Genomic DNA, 21,049 nt, shown 5'->3' on the forward strand with positions numbered 1-21,049 from the left:
ACCAGGACTGTGGCACACCGAAGTTTGCTGAATTGCTTCCCTAAGGACACTGGTCTTTATTCCTATACTTACAAAAATGCATTCAAGTTGCCCAGAGCTGCCTCCCACAGAAGGACACCCTTCTGACAGATCAGCCCCTGAGGAGGCCTGCTGCCACTGGATTAGGCAATGGGGGGACGTGCTACCCACTGAGTTCTGAAAGTCACCAGTCTGAGTATGTAGGGAGAAGGGAGAGTCACCGAGTGCAGGGCGGCTTCCAGGATGGCAGCCTGACACCCAAGGAAAACCTACAGAACTCTTATTTGCTTCTGTTGTTTTAACCAATTTTCTGGGGTTTTGTTTCTGATTCTCTTGAATATTTTATTTTCTCACTAGTGAAGAGCTAAAGGGCTATTTCTTGGATGTTTTTCTTAATGATTTCTCCTCTCATCCATAAGATCTTCATTTTTAAAAAATTACTTTTCATGTTGAAATAAATAGTATTTTTAAGAAGTTTATGTTGTCAAATTGTCAATTTTTGTGAATATGCAATGTAAGATAAGTAAATCTGGAATCTCCCTTTTTTTGTATAGGCTTAAAGTATACAAAAAGCCCCCCTCTATTAGGCACTTCTAAAATAAAACTAAACACCTGGTTAGTTAAAAAGGTTCTTACTGCTCATTTGTTCATTTTTTCCCCTTTTCTTTTCTTTGACTAAAACAAAATGATACCCAGCATTTTCTTTAAGGATTTCTCTTCTCATTGAAGCATAGTACATACCAGCAATGAATCTTTTATAAAGCATTCGATCTTCTTCAGAAAATTTTTCTCACTGGAGACTAGCTTTTCAAAAAGATGCAGCATTGCTTTTTCAAGGCTGGGAAGGTGCCGAAGCCAGAGGCAGATGATGGCTGATGTAGGGAGAGAAATCTTCTTCCTTCAGCAAGAAATAAACAACATTTTAAATAGAAATGGATTACTGAAAAAAGAAGATTAAGAAAGTTTAAAATGCAATTATTAATCCAATTTGTGATGTTTCTCTTCATCATGGTCATGAAAAGAAATTTCATAACATGCTAAATTTATTATGTTTATTAAATACTGGTAGTATTTATCATGTCAATGAATATTTACTACATATCCATCTACAAAATAACGTGAACATGCTTCAACTTCAACTCACCTTAAGAAATAGAGAAATCTCAGAAAAAGGAGAAACAAAAACTTCTAAAAAGGATAAGCAAATATGTACTGAGAAGAAAAAGAGGGTGATAAAAGATGAGATGGAGAATGGTCTTGCAGTATTACTAGGTAAAAGCAGTACTTAAATTTAAAAAGTTTGGCTTGAAAGCATGTCATAATAGTTTAAAAGTGTGGAATCTGACCTGGATTTGAGTCCCAGCACCACGACCTACTAACTGGATGATCTTGGGAACTACTCTGCACCTCAGTTCTCTCCTCCATAAAATGGACATATCTCCCTCAGAGTGTTGTGGTAAGGATCGCATGTACAACACACGTATAATGATGATTAACAATGTGTTTGGCACACAATAAATGTTTAATACCTGTATTTGTAAATCTGTTGCTTGAAAGTTAAAAAATATTTTTCTTGAGCAACAATTTCATATGTGGTAGTTATGGCCTAAAGTGGGTTTTAAGTATAAAACTCTTTAAGACCCTGACCATTCTATGTAGCTGCCTTTCAACAGGAACATGTGTCTGCAGATTTCTCCTATGCCAGTGAATCAGGGGTTCTATTCCCCTCCTCGGAGGGAGCATGAGGGGGCATCTTTCTTGTGGTGGATCTGGGACAACAGCAGGGGCTCTTCTCGGCAGGCCTCCCACCACTCTTCCTGGGACCCCACGGCCTGTTACGGCCTAGTGGCACTTGTCTTTCCACTTTTGGCCCTGCTTTTCCAGAGCCTTCTGACTTCTAAAATGTGGCATCACAGAAAGAATCCTTTCACGTTTCCGCCAAAGATGTTTATGGCTATTAATAAGAAAAACTAAAATGGGGGATAAAGATGCCCCATTATCCAACAATCCCTTCAAGCCTGTCCCTTTACTACAACTTCTCTCCCAAACTGAGATTTATAACTGTATAATCACCTGTATAGTGACTGTAGGATCCAAGGCTGAAGCATTTCTCTGCAGGACCTGCATGAAGCTCATGGAATAGGTACAGGGGAAGGAAAGGAACAGGGAGGGGAACACGGGAACAATTTCCAGTGGTTTTTCCCTTTTTCTTCTCCCTCAGCATAAGTCCTACAGACCTTGTCCTGGATTAACTGGGGAAAGACAAGGAACAGAAAAGAAGCTGAAGAGGGTGAAGGACTGTCACAGGAACAGGCAGAAGGGGCAAGAGGAAGGAAAGGAGGGATGGCCTCCCTCTGAACTTTTGTTCCTGATCTCATTTTCTTATGCTGAGCTTCAAGTCTTCTGGGAAGCCTGGCATCCCTTCGCCCGCATTCTCCTGCCCTTCCCACACCAAGAAGGAAGGACTGCCATGGAGTCCCCACATCCTCAGTAAGCACCTGGTCCATTCTGGGGGCCTACTGTTGCAATTTCCATATCTTATAATTGACAGCAAGGAAGTGGTGGCTATTAATTCATTCCCTCATTCAAAGGGTGATTATTGAGCACTTCCTATGTAGCAATCACTGTGCTGGGTAGTGGATAAACAGCTGTAAACAAAACAGACTTAGTCTGCACCCTTAGTAGTTCAGAGTCCACAGGGGATATACCTAAATAAATAAATAAATAAAACTGATAAGGGCTCGAAGGAAAAGAACAGGCTGATGCAAGAGAATTAACAAGCGAAGCCTAATTTAGCTCAGGTGGTCAGGGACAGCCTCTCCAAGCTGAGCTGACAGGCAGGTGAAGAATATTCTTGCAGAGGAAGACCTACCATGAAGGCCCTCAATCAGGAAAGAGCAAGGTCAGACTCAGAGAGAAGGCAGGTGTGACCGCCAAGAACAAAGGGTATGTGGCCTGTGATGGATGAGGCTGTAGGTACCAGAGGCCAAGGCAAGAACCAAGGATTTTACTTTGTTTATTCTGATCTGAGTGACTGTTATGTTTAAAAAACTTGTTTAATGTATAATATAACATATATACAAAACAAAGAAAGAAAAAAGCAGTAGTTTTCAAAGCTCTCTTCAACAATATGCCAGAGTTTGTCATGGGCTACCATATCACCATCTCAGAGTTTTCCTTCTAGCTGCTCCAGAACATTGGAGGCTAGAAGGAATAAGTATTTTTTTTTATCATTACAATAAACTTTTTAAAAAAAGATATTTTTATTATAAACAACAAACAAACATACAAACATTCTTGACATGGTTACAATCAATGGCTCACAATATCATCACATAATTGTGTATTCATCACCATGATCATTTTTTTAACATTTGCATCTCTCCAGCAAAAGTAAACAGAGAAAACTCATATATGCCATACCCCTTACCACTCGCTTTCATTGACCACTAGCATTTCAATCTACTCAATTTATTTTAATCTTTGTTCCCCCTATTATTTCTTTATTTCTTATCCATATAGTTTAATCATCTGTCTATACCACAGATAAAAGGAGCATCAGATACAAGGTTTTCACAATAACACAGTCACAACGCGAAAGCTATATCATTATACAATCACCTTCAAGAAACATGGCTACTGGAACACAGCTACAGTTTCAGGCACTTCCCTCTAACCACTCTAATACAACATAAACTAAAAATGGGAAATCTATATAATGCATAAGAACAACCTCCAGGATAACCTCTCGCCTCTGTTTGAAATCTCTCAGCCACTGACACTTTATTTACAAGCCCTTTCAGTCAAGAATGTTTTCTCACTCCCCTGATGCTGAGTCCCAGCTCATTCTATGATTTCTGTTGCACATTGTCAGGGAGGTTTACACCCCTGGGAATCACGGACCACAAAGAGATGGATTTTTTTTCTTGAAAAATAACATACATACAAAAAAGCAATAAATTTCAAAGCACAGAGCAACAATTAGTTGTAGAGTTTAGTGTGGGTTACAATTCCATTTTACTTCTAGCTGTTCTAAGATACTGGAGACTAAAAGAAATATCAATATAACGATTCAGCAATCACACTCATTTGTTAAATCCTACCTTCTCTATATAACTCCACCATCACCTTTGATCTTTCTCCTTCTCTTTAGGGGTATTTGGGCTATGGCCATTCTCCAGTTGGAAGGGGCTATCAGTAATATGGGGCAGGGAGATGGAACTAGCTGATGTTTTGGATAGGCTGGGCTCTCTAAGATTCAGGACTTAGCCAGACCTGAATGGTTTTAAGTGGAGGAGTGCTGGGTCTGATTTATATTCACAGGGTGACTCTGATGGCTGCATGAAGAACTGGGTGCAGAGAGACATATAGTCCTGGGAGAGGGAGTTCTGGTTCAGACTCGGGGCGGGGGGGCAATGGAGAAGGAACAAAGAGTACCCAAAATATATTTTAGTACTAATATCAAGAGAAACAGGCAATGACTTTGATGAGAGATGGTGAAGGAGAGTTAGGAATCAAGGATGCCCTCAGTTTCTTAAGCAATGAGGTGGATGGATGTATTACTACTGAGATGGAAAGAAGCAGCTTTTGAAGGATTTACTAAGAGCTCAGTTTGGGGTGTGCAAATTTAGAATGCTGGAGCCACAACCAAGCAGAGATGTCAAGTAGGTCCTTGAATATCCACATTGGAAGTTCTGGGGAGAGGTGTAGGCCAAAGATATAGATAGATATAAATGTAAAGATATAATTAGAGATAGAAATAGTTACCGAGGAGCTGTTCAGCCAGCAAGTAAAGTCATGAGAAAGGATGAGAACTTGGAAGAGAACGCTCTGAATGGTCAGAGGAGAGGGTCTAAGCCTGTGCCCTGAGGAATGCCAACACTTCGGTGTCAGGTAGAGGAGGAGGAAGAGTTGCAGATGGAGATGGAGAAGGAGATGCCAGATAGACAGGAAGCAAACAATCAGAGGCCAATGATTAGTCTACGAAGACACTTGGTCTAAGAAGCAAGGCCAACTGTGATGGACACTGCTACAAGATTGGTAAGAAGTGGAGTGAACAACAAGCACTGCACTGGGCAGGCCCTTTGTGACCTCCCCAAGTACATCATCCTGCAGGCATATTGGAAGCCGAAGGCAGTATATTAGAGGAGAGTGCATGGAGGTAGAGCCAGCATGGGTAGACAAGGCTTCCGAGGGACTGCTGTGCAGAAGCAGACACAGGAGGTAGCAGAAGAGTTGTGGTCCTCCACATATAGGAAAAAGGAAAAGGAGAGGGAGAGGTTAAAGAACCAGTGGTTGCCGTTTATTAAAGGCTTACAATAAGCCTGGAATGATCCTAAGTGTTTTACTTGTATTTTAATCTTTGAAACAACTCTACAAAAACAGGTGCCATTACTGTCCCTATGGTATAGACAAGGCTAGAGGTCAGTGCAGGTAAGACAGTAATTTGCCCAGGGACTTGCAACTAATTAAGAGTTGTGCCAAGATTTGAAACCCAGGCAGACTGGTGCTAAAGCTGGTCTTCAGCTTTTGGGTTATATGGAAAATCTCTTCACCCAGGCAAGAGAGTGGGGTGTGAGAGTCTCAAGAAGAGGTATAGGAAGGCAGAGCAAGGGCACTGGGGTGGGAGTAAAGTCAGCTTTACTTTATGAGCCAGATGCCTGACCTCTGCGTTCATTTCCTTCAGTGTTTAGGGAAGTCTTTTCAAAGTCTAGTCTGTCAGACAATATTAGCCACATTAATGGACCCTGGGAAGGGGTTTCTGTCCAGCATTCAGGGCAAAGTAGAATACCCCTTGAGATTGGGATGGAGGTTTCTGTAGCTTTTGTCATGGAGCTAGAAAACTCCAAGAGGCAGGAAAGCTCTGAGATGCAGAAGGAAAGTAGGATGGGGGAGGGCTTCTCAGAGACTCCTTTCTTTTCTGAAATACCAGTGATGTCCTCTGACCTGCTTTCAGCACACCTCATCTTTTTTCAGGATCTATATAAAATAAATATGTACATCATTGGAAAAGCTTTTCACTTCAGTGAAAGCTCTTCAGAGTGGAAACCACTACCCCAGTGCCTCTGTGCAGCCATAATGCAGTGAGTGTAATTTATACTAAGTCAGATGGACTGAAACAAGGTACAAGATAGCTGAGAATAAGCAACAAATAAATACGAACAAATATAAAACAAATCCATATTTCCATCAAATATCTTAATTAAAAGATGTTGCTTACTAACAATATTAGCTAAGAGTTACAAAAATTCTATGCTCAAGTCAGTAAGTGCAAAATTTTTTGTTCTAGACTCAGACACAGTTTGAAAAAATGTGTACGTTAACAACTGTCATATGAGAGCTCTGATTCAGAGCACACTGTACTAATTGCTGTGAACCATTTAATCTATGGCCTCTTGTTTAATATTTGAATAACCTATTACCAACAAAATCTATTTTGCTCTAAAACACCAAAGTCTTAACTCTGTATAATCAATCTCAGATGAAGAGATCACCAAAAGTGTATGATCTTAATATATTTGCATAACAAAATTGGGTTGGGCCAATACATTTGTATTATCTACAGTGCTCCATATATGCACAAGGCTGGGTATTGAAATTAAAAAAGGCAAACCACAGAAGAAGTACAAACAGTGAATAAAAATGTGCTGAATTTTAACCTTAGTAGTAGTAGAGAAAGGTAAATTAGCACACTGATGAGATATCATTTTTTACCTTCACATTAGCAAATGTTTAGAAGAGTGACAACATCCAATGCTGAGGTGGTGAAGCAGTGTTCTTACATGTGGAAGGGGTAATGGTTACACCTTTCTGGGAAATTCAAGTAGTACCACTTAGTAAAATATAAAATATGCGTATCCTTTGCTTTGATAATTGTACTTCTGTGAATTTACTTGATAGAAATAAAAGCATCAATTTGAAGATATTTACTGTACCAATACTGTAAAGACAAAATTAGAAACATATTGACCGTGTATCCATTGATGAAGAGCTGAATACATTACGGTCCATACGTATCATGGAATATGCTCCTGTTTTTAAAAACTGAACTGGAGCTATATTTCTGGAGGGATATCTAAGATATGTTGGTTAAAAAAAAGGTTTCAGAATAATATGTATGGTGTAATGCTGTTTTTAAAAAAAAAACAGAGAAACCTGTTTTCTGTAGATTTCTAAATGTTTGCAAGAGTATAAAGTATGGTTACCACAAGTACTGGAGGGTGATATGGAGGAATAATCAATATTTTCTTTGTATACCTTTGCATTGTATTGTTTGACTGGATCAAATGAATATATAGTTCTAAGGAAATTTTTAAAAGTCAATAAAGTTAAACCTTACCATCAGGGAATCCCCTGATACTGTGTCAAACATTAGGGATACCCAAATCAATAGGCCATGCCCTTGATCTTGAGGCTTACTCTTGTGAAGCTTATGTAGGTAGTGGAAAAGTTTAGACTACCTATAAGCGTGCCTAAGAGTTACTTCTGGAGGACCTCTGTTGTTGCTCAGATGTGGCCTCAGTCTCTCTAAGCCCAAACCTGCAGGTGAAATCACGGGACATGACATCCAGGGGTGAAAGTCTTCCTGGCAACATGGGAGAGGACTCCCAGGGATGAATCCAGACCTGGCACTGTGGGATCAACAATTCCATCCTGACCAAATGGGGGAAAAGAAGTGTAATTAATAAAGCATCAGTGGCAGAGAGAGTTCAAATAGAGTCAAGAGGCTACTCTGAAGGTTGCTCTTATGCAAGCTTCAGGTAGACCTTGCTACCTGTCATAAACTGCCAACCCCCAACCAGGGCCATTCCAGCCAATCCTAAAGAACACCTAGGGCAATATATAAGATTCCACAAGGGTTCCAGGCATTAGAGTAACTTTCTAGAAACCTTCAACCTTCAGATGGGTCCCTGGTCTAGATAAGTCCCGAAACCTAGCCCAGCCTCTCGAGAACATCAGATAGTTCCATCTCCCCCCATATTAGTGACAGACACTTCCAATATCAAAAAGTTAGAATTGCCACAACCCAAACAACCCCAAAGAGAGGTATGGAAAGATCAGAGGTGATGGTGGAATTATACATAGAAGAAAGGACTTAACAAATGAATATGAATGCTGAATCATTAAACTGATATCTCTTTTAGTCTCTAGTATTTTAAAGGAGTTAGAAGTAAAAACCTAAAATTGTGAAATCGTAACCCATGTCAAAGTATGAAATATGTTCTACAACTAATTGTGGTGCTGTACTTTGAAATTTATAGCTTTTTTGTATGTATGTTATTGTTCACAGAAAAAGAAGAAAAAGTTGACTGTGATGATAAAAAAGTATTTAAAAATTTACTTAAAAGTGATATTAAAAGTATTTAATATAGAAGGCCCTCTAGCCTTCTATATTCTGGAGCAGCTAGAAGGAAAAATCTGAGAGAATCATATGGTAGCCCATGACAAACTCTGGGATCTATCCTGTAGCCACTTTTTGAAGAGTGCTTTGAAAACGATTGCTTTTTTATTTCTTTGCTTTGGACATATGTTAAACTATTAACTATTACAATAAAAAAAAATTTTTAAGTTTAAAAAGTTAAAAAAAAGTCAATAAAGCAAAAAAATGTTTTTAGGGACACTGAAAAATTTTATTCCATCCAATAAGTGTTAGTCATAGAAACTTTAAGGATGTCCTTTCCTACTCTAACTTACTTGTTCCCTCCATCCAATCTGGACAAAGGTCAAAATGACAAACGTCCTTAAGAAAAACAGGCTGCAACAAAAACTAGGCTTCCCTCAATTCTTACCCAATAATTATGGGTAGTTTTCCATGTCACAGTTATGTTTTAAGTAATTGTTAGGAATTGCTATTATAATTTTCCCCTTCAAAATAAGGGAAAATAGGCTCCTCAGAACTTTCATATAAAAACCTGATGATTAGTAACAATTTCTGAGGTGAAGCAGGAAAAGGCCACACAGGACACTGTCATGTGTTCAATACTTTCTTCTATTAAACTTTTCCAAACCGAAGCTTCCCTGACATTTAAAGACTTTATTCTTCTATAATACTCAATTTAGTGAGGCAGTTACCCCTTCCTATTCAAAAAGAAGTAGTAGGCAAAGAAATTCCTTCAGCTGTACAGCTGCTTATTAAATAATTTTGACTCCAAAGTTTTTATGGCTATAATAAACAGAATGTGCAATTAAGTTCTTTTCAAGAAAGGTTTGTGCTGAGGGCACTGCTATTGGTGGGTAATATTTTCTAAAACTGTCTGAGAACGGTGGAGGAGGCAGGAGCTCTCTCATCCAGTATGAGCACCAGTAATATTATTTCTACTTTCTCAAATCAGGAATAAATCAAGTACAGTTACACTGCCAGAGAAACCCACAAAAATCTGTATCAAGCCCTCTCTCTCTCCGTTGGCCTGCCGCGCGGCGCCCACGCCCCGCAGCAGCCGACCCACCCGCCCTCCTTCTCCCCTCTCTCTCTCCACCGGCCCGCCTCGTGGCGCCCACGCCCCGCAGCAGCCGACCCGCCCGCCCTCCTTCTCCCCTCTCTCTCTACGCCGGCACGCCGCGTGGCGCCCACGCCCCGCAGCAGCCGACCCGCCCGCCCTCCTTCTCCCCTCTTCCCCCTCCTGCTCCGGCGGCTCTCCAACCACCACGGTGCCCTCTTCCCCCGCCTTCACCGGCTCCTCCGCCACCAGCCTCGACAGCCTTGCCACCCTCACCTTTCCTTCTCCAGAACAGCTACTGGGGGAGTGGAGACAATACAGAGCAGCTCCCGGAGCCACGACGGAGATCAAAGGGACAGCGTACCCCATCCTGGAACGGCTGACTGTCTGGGAGAACCAGCTCCGGTGAGAACACCGAGGGACGCGGGCTTTCCTGGGCGGGACGGCAAGCGGCCGGAGTCCCTCCCTTCCTCCTTCCCAGGCCAGCTGGCAGAATTGGGCAGGCGGTCCCCTCAGGCCGCGGTGGCTGGCGTCCCCACCACGCGAGGCCCCCCAGACCAACTGAAAGAGTTGGGTCAGAAATCCCCAGACTGCGGAGAACGGTGACCAGGGGGTCCCTTCCAAACACGTGACTCCCCGGTCCGCCTGGGAACAGTGCACTCTCCCGGGCTGCGACAGCTGGCGCCCTTCCGCCACGCTTGGCGCCCCGGGCCGACTAGGAAATTTGGTCGGGCGCTCTCACGTGCTGCGGCGGCCAGCGACCGTCCCCGAGTTCGGACCCCCGGGCCAGCTGGCACTCCTCCAAGACGCTTCAGCTGCCAAACCTCCCCTACGGAGAGAGTTTTCCAGAGTTAAAGGACCCACAGCAACTTTTACTGGTGGATCCCGTAGACAAACGTGCGCCACGAGTGCCACCTACTGGGCAGGATAAGAAAAACAGAACCCAGAGATTTCACAGAAAAATCTTACAACCTGTGGGGTCCAACACTCAGGGAAATCTGACTAAAGGCCCAGACGCCAGAAGAAGATAACGGATCACGCTCAGAAAATTCAAAATATGACCCAGTCAAAGGAACAAACCAATAGTTCAAATGAGATACAGGAGCTGAAACAACTAATGCTGAATATACGAACAGAAATGGAAAACCTCTTCAAAAATGAAATCGATAAATTGAGGGAGGACATGAAGAAGACATGGGCTGAACATAAAGAAGAAATAGAAAAACTGAAAAAACAAATCACAGAGCTTATGGAAGTGAAGGATAAAGTAGAAAAGATGGAAAAAACAATGGATACCTACAATGATAGATTTAAAGAGAAAGAAGATAGAATTAGTGATTTGGAGGATACAACATCTGAATTCCAAAAAGAAACAGAAACTATCCGGAAAAGAATGGAAAAATTCGAACAGGGTATCAGGGAACTCAAGGACAATATGAACCGCACAAATATATGTGTTGTGGGTGTCCCAGAAGGAGAAGAGAAGGGAAAAGGAGGAGAAAAACTAATGGAAGAAATTATCACTGAAAATTTCCCAACTCTTATTAAAGACCTAAAATTACAGATCCAAGAAGTGCAGCGCACCCCAAAGAGAATAGACCCAAATAGGCGTTCTCCAAGACACTTACTAGTTAGAATGTCAGAGGTCAAAGAGAAAGAGAGGATCTTGAAAGCAGCGAGAGAGAAGCAATCCATCACATACAAGGGAAACCCAATAAGACTATGTGTAGATTTCTCAGCAGAAACTATGGAAGCTAGAAGACAGTGGGATGATATATTTAAGTTACTAAAAGAGAAAAACTGCCAACCAAGACTCCTATATCCAGTAAAATTGTCCTTCAAAAATGAGGGAGAAATTAAAACATTCTCAGACAAAAAGTCACTGAGAGAATCTGTGACCAAGAGACCAGCTCTGCAAGAAATACTAAAGGGAGCACTAGAGTCAGATACAAAAAGACAGAAGAGAGAGATATGGAGAAGAGTGCAGAAAGAAGGAAAGTCAGATATGATATATATAATACAAAAGACAAAATGGTAGAGGAAAATATTATCCAAACAGTAATAACTCTAAATGTTAATGGACTGAATTCCCCAATCAAAAGACATAGACTGGCAGAACAGATTAAAAAACAGGATCCTTCTAAATGCTGTCTACAGGAAACACATCTTAGACCCAAAGATAAACATAGGTTGAAAGTGAAAGGTTGGGAAAAGATATTTCATGCAAATAACAACCAGAAAAGAGCAGGAGTAGCTATACTAATATCCAACAAATTAGACTTCAAATGTAAAACAGTTAAAAGAGACAAAGAAGGACACTATATACTAACAAAAGAAACAATTAAACAAGAAGACATAACAATCATAAATGTTTATGCACCAAACCAGAATGCCCCAAAATACGTGAGGAATACACTGCAAACACTGAAAAGGGAAATAGACACATCTACCATAATAGTTGGAGACTTCAATTCACCACTCTCATCAATGGACAGAACATCTAGACAGAGGATCAATAAAGAAATAGAGAATCTGAATATTACTATAAATGAGCTAGACTTAACAGACATCTATAGGACATTACATCCCACAACAGCAGGATACACCTTTTTTTCAAGTGCTCATGGATCATTCTCAAAGATAGACCATATGCTGGGTCACAAAGCAAGTCTTAACAAATTTAAAAAGATTGAAATCATACACAACACTTTCTCGGATCATAAAGGAATGAAGTTGGAAATCAATAATAGGCGGAGTGGCAGAAAATTCACAAATACATGGAGGCTCAACAACACACTCTTAAACAACAAGTGGGTCAAAGAAGAAATTGCAAGAGAAATTAGTAAATACCTAGAGGTGAATGAAAATGAAAACACAACATATCACAACTTATGGGACGCAGCAAAGGCAGTGCTAAGAGGGAAATTTATTGCCCTAAATGCCTTTATCAGAAAAGAAGAAAAGGCAAAAATTCAGGAATAAACTGTCCACTTGGAAGAACTGGAGAAAGAACAGCAAACTAATCCCAAAGCAAGCAAAAGGAAAGAAATAACAAAGATTAGAGCAGAAATAAATGAAATTGAAAACATGAAAACAATAGAGAAAATCAATAAGACCAGAAGTTGGTTCTATGAGAAAATCAATAAGATTCATGGGCCCTTAGCAAGACTGACAAAAAGAAGAAGAGAGAGGATGCAAATAAATACGATCAGAAATGGAAGAGGAGACATAACTACTGACCTCACAGAAATAAAGGAGGTAATAACAGGATACTATGAACAACTTTACGCTAATAAATACAACAATTTAGATGAAATGGACGGGTTTCTGGAAAGACATGAACAACCAACTTTGACTCAAGAAGAAATAGATGACCTCAACAAACCAATCACAAGTAAAGAGATTGAATTAGTCATTCAAAAGCTCCCTAAAAGTCCAGGACCAGACGGCTTCACATGTGAATTCTATCAAACATTCCAGAAAGAATTAGTACCAACTCTCCTCAAACTCTTCAAAATAATCGAAGTGGAGGGAAAACTACCTAATTCATTCTATGAAGCCAACATCACCCTCATACCAAAACCAGGCAAAGATATTACAAAAAAAGAAAACTACAGACCAATCTCTTTAATGAATATAGATGCAAAAATCCTCAATAAAATTCTAGCACATTAAAAGAATTATACATCATGACCAAGTAGGATTCATCCCAGGTATGCAAGGATGGTTCAACATAAGAAAATCAATTAATGTAATACACCACATCAACAAATCAAAGCAGAAAAATCACATGATCATCTCAATTGATGCAGAGAAGGCATTTGACAAGATTCAACATCCTTTCCTGTTGAAAACACTTCAAAAGATAGGAATACAAGGGAACTTCCTTAAAATGATAGAGGGAATATATGAAACACCCACAGCTAATATCATCCTCAATGGGGAAAAATTGAAAACTTTCCCCCTAAGATCAGGAACAAGACAAGGATGTCCACTATCACCACTATTATTCAACATTGTGTTAGAAGTTCTAGCCAAAGCAATTAGACAAGAAAAAGTAATACAAGGCATCAAAATTGGAAAGGAAGAAGTAAAACTATCACTGTTTGCAGACGATATGATACTATACGTCGAAAACCCGGAAAAATCCACAACAAAACTACTAGAGCTAATAAATGAGTACAGCAAAGTAGCAGGCTACAAGATCAACACTCAAAAATCTGTAGCTTTTCTATACACTAGTAATGAACAAGCTGAGTGGGAAATCAAGAAACGAATCCCATTTACAATCGCAACTAAAAGAATAAAATACCTAGGAATAAATTTAACCAAAGAGACAAAAAACCTATATAAAGAAAACTACAAAAAAACTGCTAAAAGAAATCACAGAAGACCTAAATAGATGGAAGGGCATACCGTGTTCATGGATTGGAAGACTAAATATAGTTAAGATGTCAATCCTACCTAAACTGATCTACAGATTCAATGCAATACCAATCAAAATCCCAACAACTTATTTTTCAGAATTAGAAAAACCAATAAGCAAATTTATCTGGAAGGGCAGGGTGCCCCGAATTGCTAAAAACATCTTGAGGAAAAAAAACGAAGCTGGAGGTCTCGTGATGCTGGACTTTAAGGCATATTATGAAGCCACAGTGGTTAAAACAGCATGGTATTGGCATAAAGATAGATATATCGACCAATGGAATCGAATAGAGTGCTCAGATATAGACCCTCTCATCTATGGACATTTGATCTTTGGTAAGGCAGTCAAGCCAACTCACCTGGGACAGAACAGTCTCTTCAATAAATGGTGCCTAGAGAACTGGATATCCATATGTAAAAGAATGAAAGAAGACCCGCATCTCACACCTTATACAAAAGTTAACTCAAAATGGATCAAAGATCTAAACATTAGGTCTAAGACCATAAAACAGTTAGAGGAAAATGTAGGGAGATATCTTATGAATCTTACAACTGGAGGTGGTTTTATGGACCTTAAACCTAAAGCAAGAGCACTGAAGAAATAAATAAATAAATGGGAGCTCCTCAAAATTAAACACTTTTGTGCATCAAAGAACTTCATCAAGAAAGTAGAAAGACAGCCTACACAATGGGAGATAATATTTGGAAATGACATATCAGATAAAGCCTAGTATCCAGAATCTATAAAGAGATTGTTCAACTCAACAACAAAAAGACAGCCAACCCAATTACAAAATGGGAAAAAGACTTGAACAGACACCTACCAGAAGAGGAAATACGGATGGCCAAGAGGCACATGAAGAAATGCTCAATGTCCCTGGCCATTAGAGAAATGCAAATCAAAACCACAATGAGATATCATCTCACACCCACCAGAATGGCCATTATCAACAAAACAGAAAATGACAAGTGCTGGAGAGGATGCGGAGAAAGAGGCACACTTATCCACTGTTGCTGGGAATGTCAAATGGTGCAACCACTGTGGAAGGCAGTTTGGCGGTTCCTCAAAAAGCTGAATATAGAATTGCCATATGACCCAGCAATACCATTGCTAGGTATCTACTCAAAGGACTTAAGGGCAAAGACACAAACGGACATTTGCACACCAATGTTTATAGCAGCATTATTTACAATTGCAAAGAGATGGAAACAGCCAAAATGTCCATCAACAGAAGAATGGCTAAATAAACTGTGGTATATACGTACGATGGAATATTATGCAGCTTTAAGACAAGATAAACTTATGAGGCATGTAATAACATGGATGGACCTAGAGAATATTATGCTGAGTGAGTCCAGCCAAAAACTAAAGGACAAATACTGTATGGTCCCACTGATGTGAACAGACATTCGAGAATAAACTTGAAATATGTCATTGGTAACAGAGTCCAGCAGGAGTTAGAAACAGGGTAAGATAATGGGTAATTGGAGCGGAAGGGATACAGACTGTGCAACAGGACTAGATACAAAAACTCAAAAATGGACAGCACAATAATACCTAATTGTAAAGTAATCATGTTAAAATACTGAATGAAGCTGCATCTGAGCTATAGGGTTTTTTTTTTGTTGTTTTTTACTATCATTACTACTTTTATTTCTTTTCTCTATATTAACATTTTATATCTTTTTCTGTTGTGTTGCTAGTTCCTCTAAACCGATGCAAATGTACTAAGAAACGATGATCATGCATCTATGTGACGATGTTAAGAATTACTGAGTGCATATGTAGAACGGTATGATTTCTAAATGTTGTGTTAATTTCTTTTTTTATTTTTATTTTTTTTCTTTTTTTCTTTCTTTCCGTTAATAAAAAAAAGAAAAAAGAAAAAAGAAAAAAAAATCTGTATCAAGTTTTTAAAAAATCACTTAATTCCAAGGAACTGGAAAGAATATTCTCTATTATACTTTTTATTTTGAAATAAAAAAGAGGGGTAAGTTAAATTTATTTTGTAAAGTTTATGTCCTCATATTTGTATAATGTCAAATGTGAATATTTTAGAGGTCTTCTTGCTAAGTGCATCTTAAAATTTTTTTGTTGTGAAATACAACATGTATAAAAAAGCAATAAATTTCCAAGTACATTTTAAAGAGTTGTTATAGAACAGATTTTAAAGTGTGGTATGGGTTATGGTTCGATGATTTTTTGTTTTTTCTTCTTGCTGCTCCAGGAACTGGAGACCAATAGAAATATCAATATAATGATTTAGCAGTCATATTCATTTGTTAAATCCTATCTCCTCTGTTATACTCCTCCTTCTATTTAAATAACCTATATACATAAAAGCAATAAATTTCAAAGTATATCGCAACAATTAGTGGTAGAACAAATTTCAGATCTGATATGGGTTACAATCCTACAATTTTAGGTTTTTATTTCTAGCTGCTCTAAGGTACTGGAGGGGAAAAGAAATATCAGTATAATGATTCAGCACTCATACTCATTTGTTAAACCCTACCTTCTCTGTATAACCCCCCATCATCACCTCTGATCTTTCTCTCACTCTTTAGGTGTATTTGGGCTATGCCCATTCTAACTTTTTTCATGTTGGAAGGGGCTGTTGATAATATGGGATGGGGGGTGGAACTAGTTGATGTTCTGGAAGGGCTGGGCCCTCTGCATTTCAGAACTTAACTGGTCCAGGGACCCATCTGGACATTGTAGGTTTTGAAGAATTACCCTAGTGCATGGAACCTTTGTAGGTTGCCCATTCTTATGGGTTGGTAGGACTGGTTTTGGTTGGGTTTGGCAAGTTATGATAGGTAGCAATGTCTAACTGAAGCACACATAAGAGTGACCTCCAGGGTAGCCTCTCAACTCTATTTGAACACTCTCAGCCATGGATACCTTTTTAATTATATTTCTTTCCCCCCTTTTGGTCAGGATGGCATTGTTGATCTCATAATCCCTGGGGGTCATCTCCCACATCACCAGGGAGATTTTTATCCCTGGATGTCATCTCCCACTTAAGGGGAAGGGCAATGGCTTCACTTGCAGAGTTGGGCTTAGAGAGAGAAAGGCCACATCTGAGCAACAAAAGAGGTCCTCTGGAGGTGACTCTTAGGCATACCAATTGGTTGGCTAAGCGTCTTTGCCTCATGCATGAAGTTCAGAAGAGCAAGCCTCAAGATCAAGGGTTTGGCCATTAGTTCGGGTGTCCCTAATGCTTGACACCGTATCCAGGGTTTCCCCAGTGGTAAAGTTTAATAGTTCCATAATATTTCTCCTATCCCTCATTGGACATTGCCAATACTTTTTGATTATCTGCTTAATAGACTCTGGGATGTATCCAGGAATTACATTAAGCTATACAGGATGAAGGGCCCTCATTCTTATTCTGGACTGTGTTTGACCTGTTTAAATGATTCATCTAAATAGGATGAGTTATATTACTTACTACAGAAAACCTAGGTTCTGGACATAATAAAACTCTCTTCCTTCGGTCTCAAAGAATAGGTATGTTTCTAAAATACAGGCAAAGTCTTCCTTACTCCTGTAAACTGAATTACCTTAATCCCTACCCAATTGGCTTCAGTCTTATCTCTAAATACCAGGTTACACATATATAAAACAGCCCCTCAAAATCCAGAAATAACAATTACCTCCCCAGACTAAATGTGACTGCTATAAGAGCTTACCATCTAGGCCCCAGTTTTCTTATAACTATCGACTAAATGAGGTCATATAATATTTTCTCTTTTGTTTCTGGCTTATCTTGCCTCACCAAATGTCCCACCGATGTATTCACATTGTTGCATGCCTCACTTTGTTCCTTTGTGTAGCAGTACCATGTTTGATCATTTGTTTACACCATTGTTTGCCAGTCTACTACTCAGTCAGTGCATCTTTCAGCCACCTCTATCTACTAGGCCTCATGGATAATGTCAAAATCAACAGTTCAACACTGTCATTTTAGATAATTTCATTGTTCCCAAGAGAAAGATAGCCAACAAACACACCCTCACCAAATAGAAAATCCAAACCTAACTCTTGTCCTTCCCCTAACTCTTGTCCTTCCCCCCATTATGTACCCCTGATATTGCTGTGGTACTGTTGATGTTTTCCTTTTAAACATAGTGCAGAGCAAGCAACATCAGTTTTCTCTCTATACCCTGAGATCATCCACTCTTTGTACAGGATTCATACCTTTGAAGTAGTTCATAAAATAACTTATTTATATTTGTAGTGGTGGAACACATGAGTCTATAAAACCCCTTTCAATCATGTTCACCTTTAATATGGTAATGTTACTCGTAGACCCACAAATGAACTGCCTTCACTTTTGTCCATTCCCTTACAAATAAGATCAACCTCATTAGCAAACTTTCACCCATCTCAAGCTTCTGTGTATCTCTAACTTCCCTATTCTTTATTATAGCCTCTGATTTTACTTTTACCATGGTCCTAAGAGTGGAATCATACACTATTTGTCCTTTTGTACTCACTTATTTCACTTGCATTATGTCTGCAAGGCTCATCTATCTTGTCATGTGGTTCAGGATGTCTTACCACTGCTTAATATTCCACTGTATGTATATACCATATTTTGTTAATCCACTAGTCTGTTGATGGGCATTTGGATTGTTTCCATCTTTTAGCAATTGTGAATAGCACTGCTATGAACATCGGTGTACAAATATCTGTTTCTGTTACTGCTTTCAACTTTTCTGGGTATATACTGAGTAGTGCTATTGCCAGGTCATAGGGCAGCTTGATATTTAGTTTTCTGAGGAACCACTAGACTGTCTTCCAAAGCACCTGTACCATTATATATTCCCACCAGGAATGCATAAGTGCCTCAAATTCTCCACATCCTCTCTAGCATTTATAGTTTCCTGTTCAATAGCAACCATTCTTATAGGTGCGAGGTGGTATCTCATTGTAGTCTGGATCTGCATTTTCCTTACAGTTAATGAGTATTTCTTTATGCGCTTTTTAGCCATTTGTATTTGCTCTTCAGAGAAATGTCTATTTATATCTTCAGCCCACTTTATAATTGGATTGCTTGCTCTTTTGTTGTTGAGTTGTATGATTTCGTTATGTATACAGGATATCAAACCTTTGTTCAATGTGTGATTTCCAAATATTTTCTCCCATTGAGTTGGTTGCCTCTTCATCTTTTTGACAAAGTCTTTGAGGTGCAGAAGCATTTGATTTTGAGGAGTTCCCATTTATCTATTTTTTCTTTTGTTCCTTGGGCTTTTGGTTTAAAGTTTAGGAAGTTACCTCCTATCACTAGGTCTTGAAGATGTTTTCCTACATTTTATTCTAGGAGCTTTCTGGTACTGGTTCTTATGTTTAGGTGTTTGATCCAATTTGAGTTAATTTTCACATAGGGTATTAGGTAAGGGTCCTCTTTTATTTTTCTGGCTATTGATATCCAGTTCTCCCATGCCCATTTATTGAAAATACTATTTTGTCCAAGTACCTTAGATTTGGGGGCCTTGTGGATTAGTTTACCATAGATTGGTGGTCTATTCCTGCACTCTCAATTCAATTCCATTAGTCAATACTTCTATCTTTTTGCCAGGACCATGCTGTTTTGACCACTGTGGCTTTACAATAGGTTTTAAAATCAAGGAGTATTAATCCTCCCACTTCATTCTTCTCTTTTAGGATGCTTTTAGCTATTCAGGGTCTCTTTCCCTTCCAGATGAATTTGGTAACTAGGTTTTCCAAGTCTTCAAAGTAGGTTGATGGAATTTTCATTGGTACTGTGTTGAATCTGTAGATTAATTTGGGTAGAACTGACGTCTTAACTATATTTAACCTTCCTATCCATGAACATGGAATGTCTTTCCACTTGTTTAGACTTGAGTTCTTTCAACAATGTTATGTAGTTCTTGTGTACAAGTCCTTTACATCCCTAGTTAAGTTCATTTCTAGTTTCTTGATTCTTTTAGTTGCTATTTTGAATGGAATTTTTTCCCTAATTGACTCCTTGGCTAGGCCACTGCTTGTGTATAGATGCATTACGGGTTTTTGCACATTAATTTTATAGCCTGCCACCTTGCTGAATTTGTTTTTTTGCTCAAGAAACTTTGTTGCAGATTTCTCAGGATTTTCCAAGTATAGTATCATGTCATCTGCAAATAATGAAAATTTTGCTTTTTCCTGCCCAATCTGGATGTCATTTATTTCTTTTTCCTGCCTGATTGGTCTCCCTGGAACTTCTATTACACATTGAATAATAGTGGTGACAGAGAGTATCCTTGTCTCATTCCCAGTCTTAGGGGGAAAGCTTTCAGCCTTTCACCATTGAGTAGATGCTGGCTGTGGGTTTGTCATATATGCCTTTTATCATGTTGAGGAAGTTACCTTTTATTTCTACCTTTTGAAGTGTTTTTATCAGAAAAGGATGTTGAATTTCGTAGAATGCTCTTTCAGCATCAATTGAGAGGATCATTTTTTTTCCTTTTGATTTGCTAATGCGCTATATTACATTAACTGATTTTCTTGTATTGAACCATTCTTGCATTCCTGGTATAAACCCCACTTGGTTGTGGTGTATAATTCTTTTAGTGTGCTACTGGATTCAATCTGCTAAATTTTGTTGAGAATTTTTGCATCAGTGTTTATTCAGGAGGTTGGTCTGTAGTTTTCCTTTCTTGCAGTATTTTCACCTGGTTTTAGTACTAAAGTGATGTTAGCGTCACAAAATGAGTTAGGTAGTGTTCCTTTTTCCCCAATTTTTTTGAAAAGTTTTAGCAGGATTGGTGTTATTTCTTTATAGAATGTTTGATAATATTTCCTTCTGAAGCCATCTGGCCCTGGGCTTTTCTTTGTAGGAAGACTTCTGATGACTGTTTGAATCTCTTTACTTGTGATTGATTTGTTGAGTTCTTCTATTTCTTCTTGAGTCAGTGTAGTTTGTTTGTGTGTTTCTGCAATTTGTCCATTTAATCTAAGTTGCTAAATTTCTTGATGTATGGTTGTTCATAGTATCCTCTTACGATTTTTTTTATATCTTCAGTGTCTGTACTAATGACCCCACCCTCTCTCATTTCTAATTTTGTTTATTTGCATCCCCTCTTTTTTTCTTTGTAAGCCTTGTTAGTGGCCCACTGATTTTTATTGATTTTCTCAAGACCCAACTTTTGCTTTTATTGAT

At 39.0% G+C, this 21,049-nt stretch overlaps 1 protein-coding gene across 13 annotated transcripts in view; it reads right to left on the reverse strand.

Annotated features, from left to right (window-relative positions):
- Positions 1-21,049, reverse strand: part of FANCC (FA complementation group C) — a 446,081-nt gene that overhangs the window by 69,428 nt on the left and 355,604 nt on the right. For all 13 annotated transcript variants that reach the window (XM_077148703.1, XM_077148704.1, XM_077148701.1 and 10 more), the window contains one exon: positions 760-916. In XM_077148703.1, coding sequence (XP_077004818.1) covers positions 760-916 — 157 coding nt within the window. The remainder of the gene's footprint in view (positions 1-759; positions 917-21,049) is intronic.

The sequence above is a fragment of the Tamandua tetradactyla genome, chromosome 2 (assembly GCF_023851605.1).
Source record: "Tamandua tetradactyla isolate mTamTet1 chromosome 2, mTamTet1.pri, whole genome shotgun sequence".
NCBI classification, from domain to species: domain Eukaryota; kingdom Metazoa; phylum Chordata; class Mammalia; order Pilosa; family Myrmecophagidae; genus Tamandua; species Tamandua tetradactyla.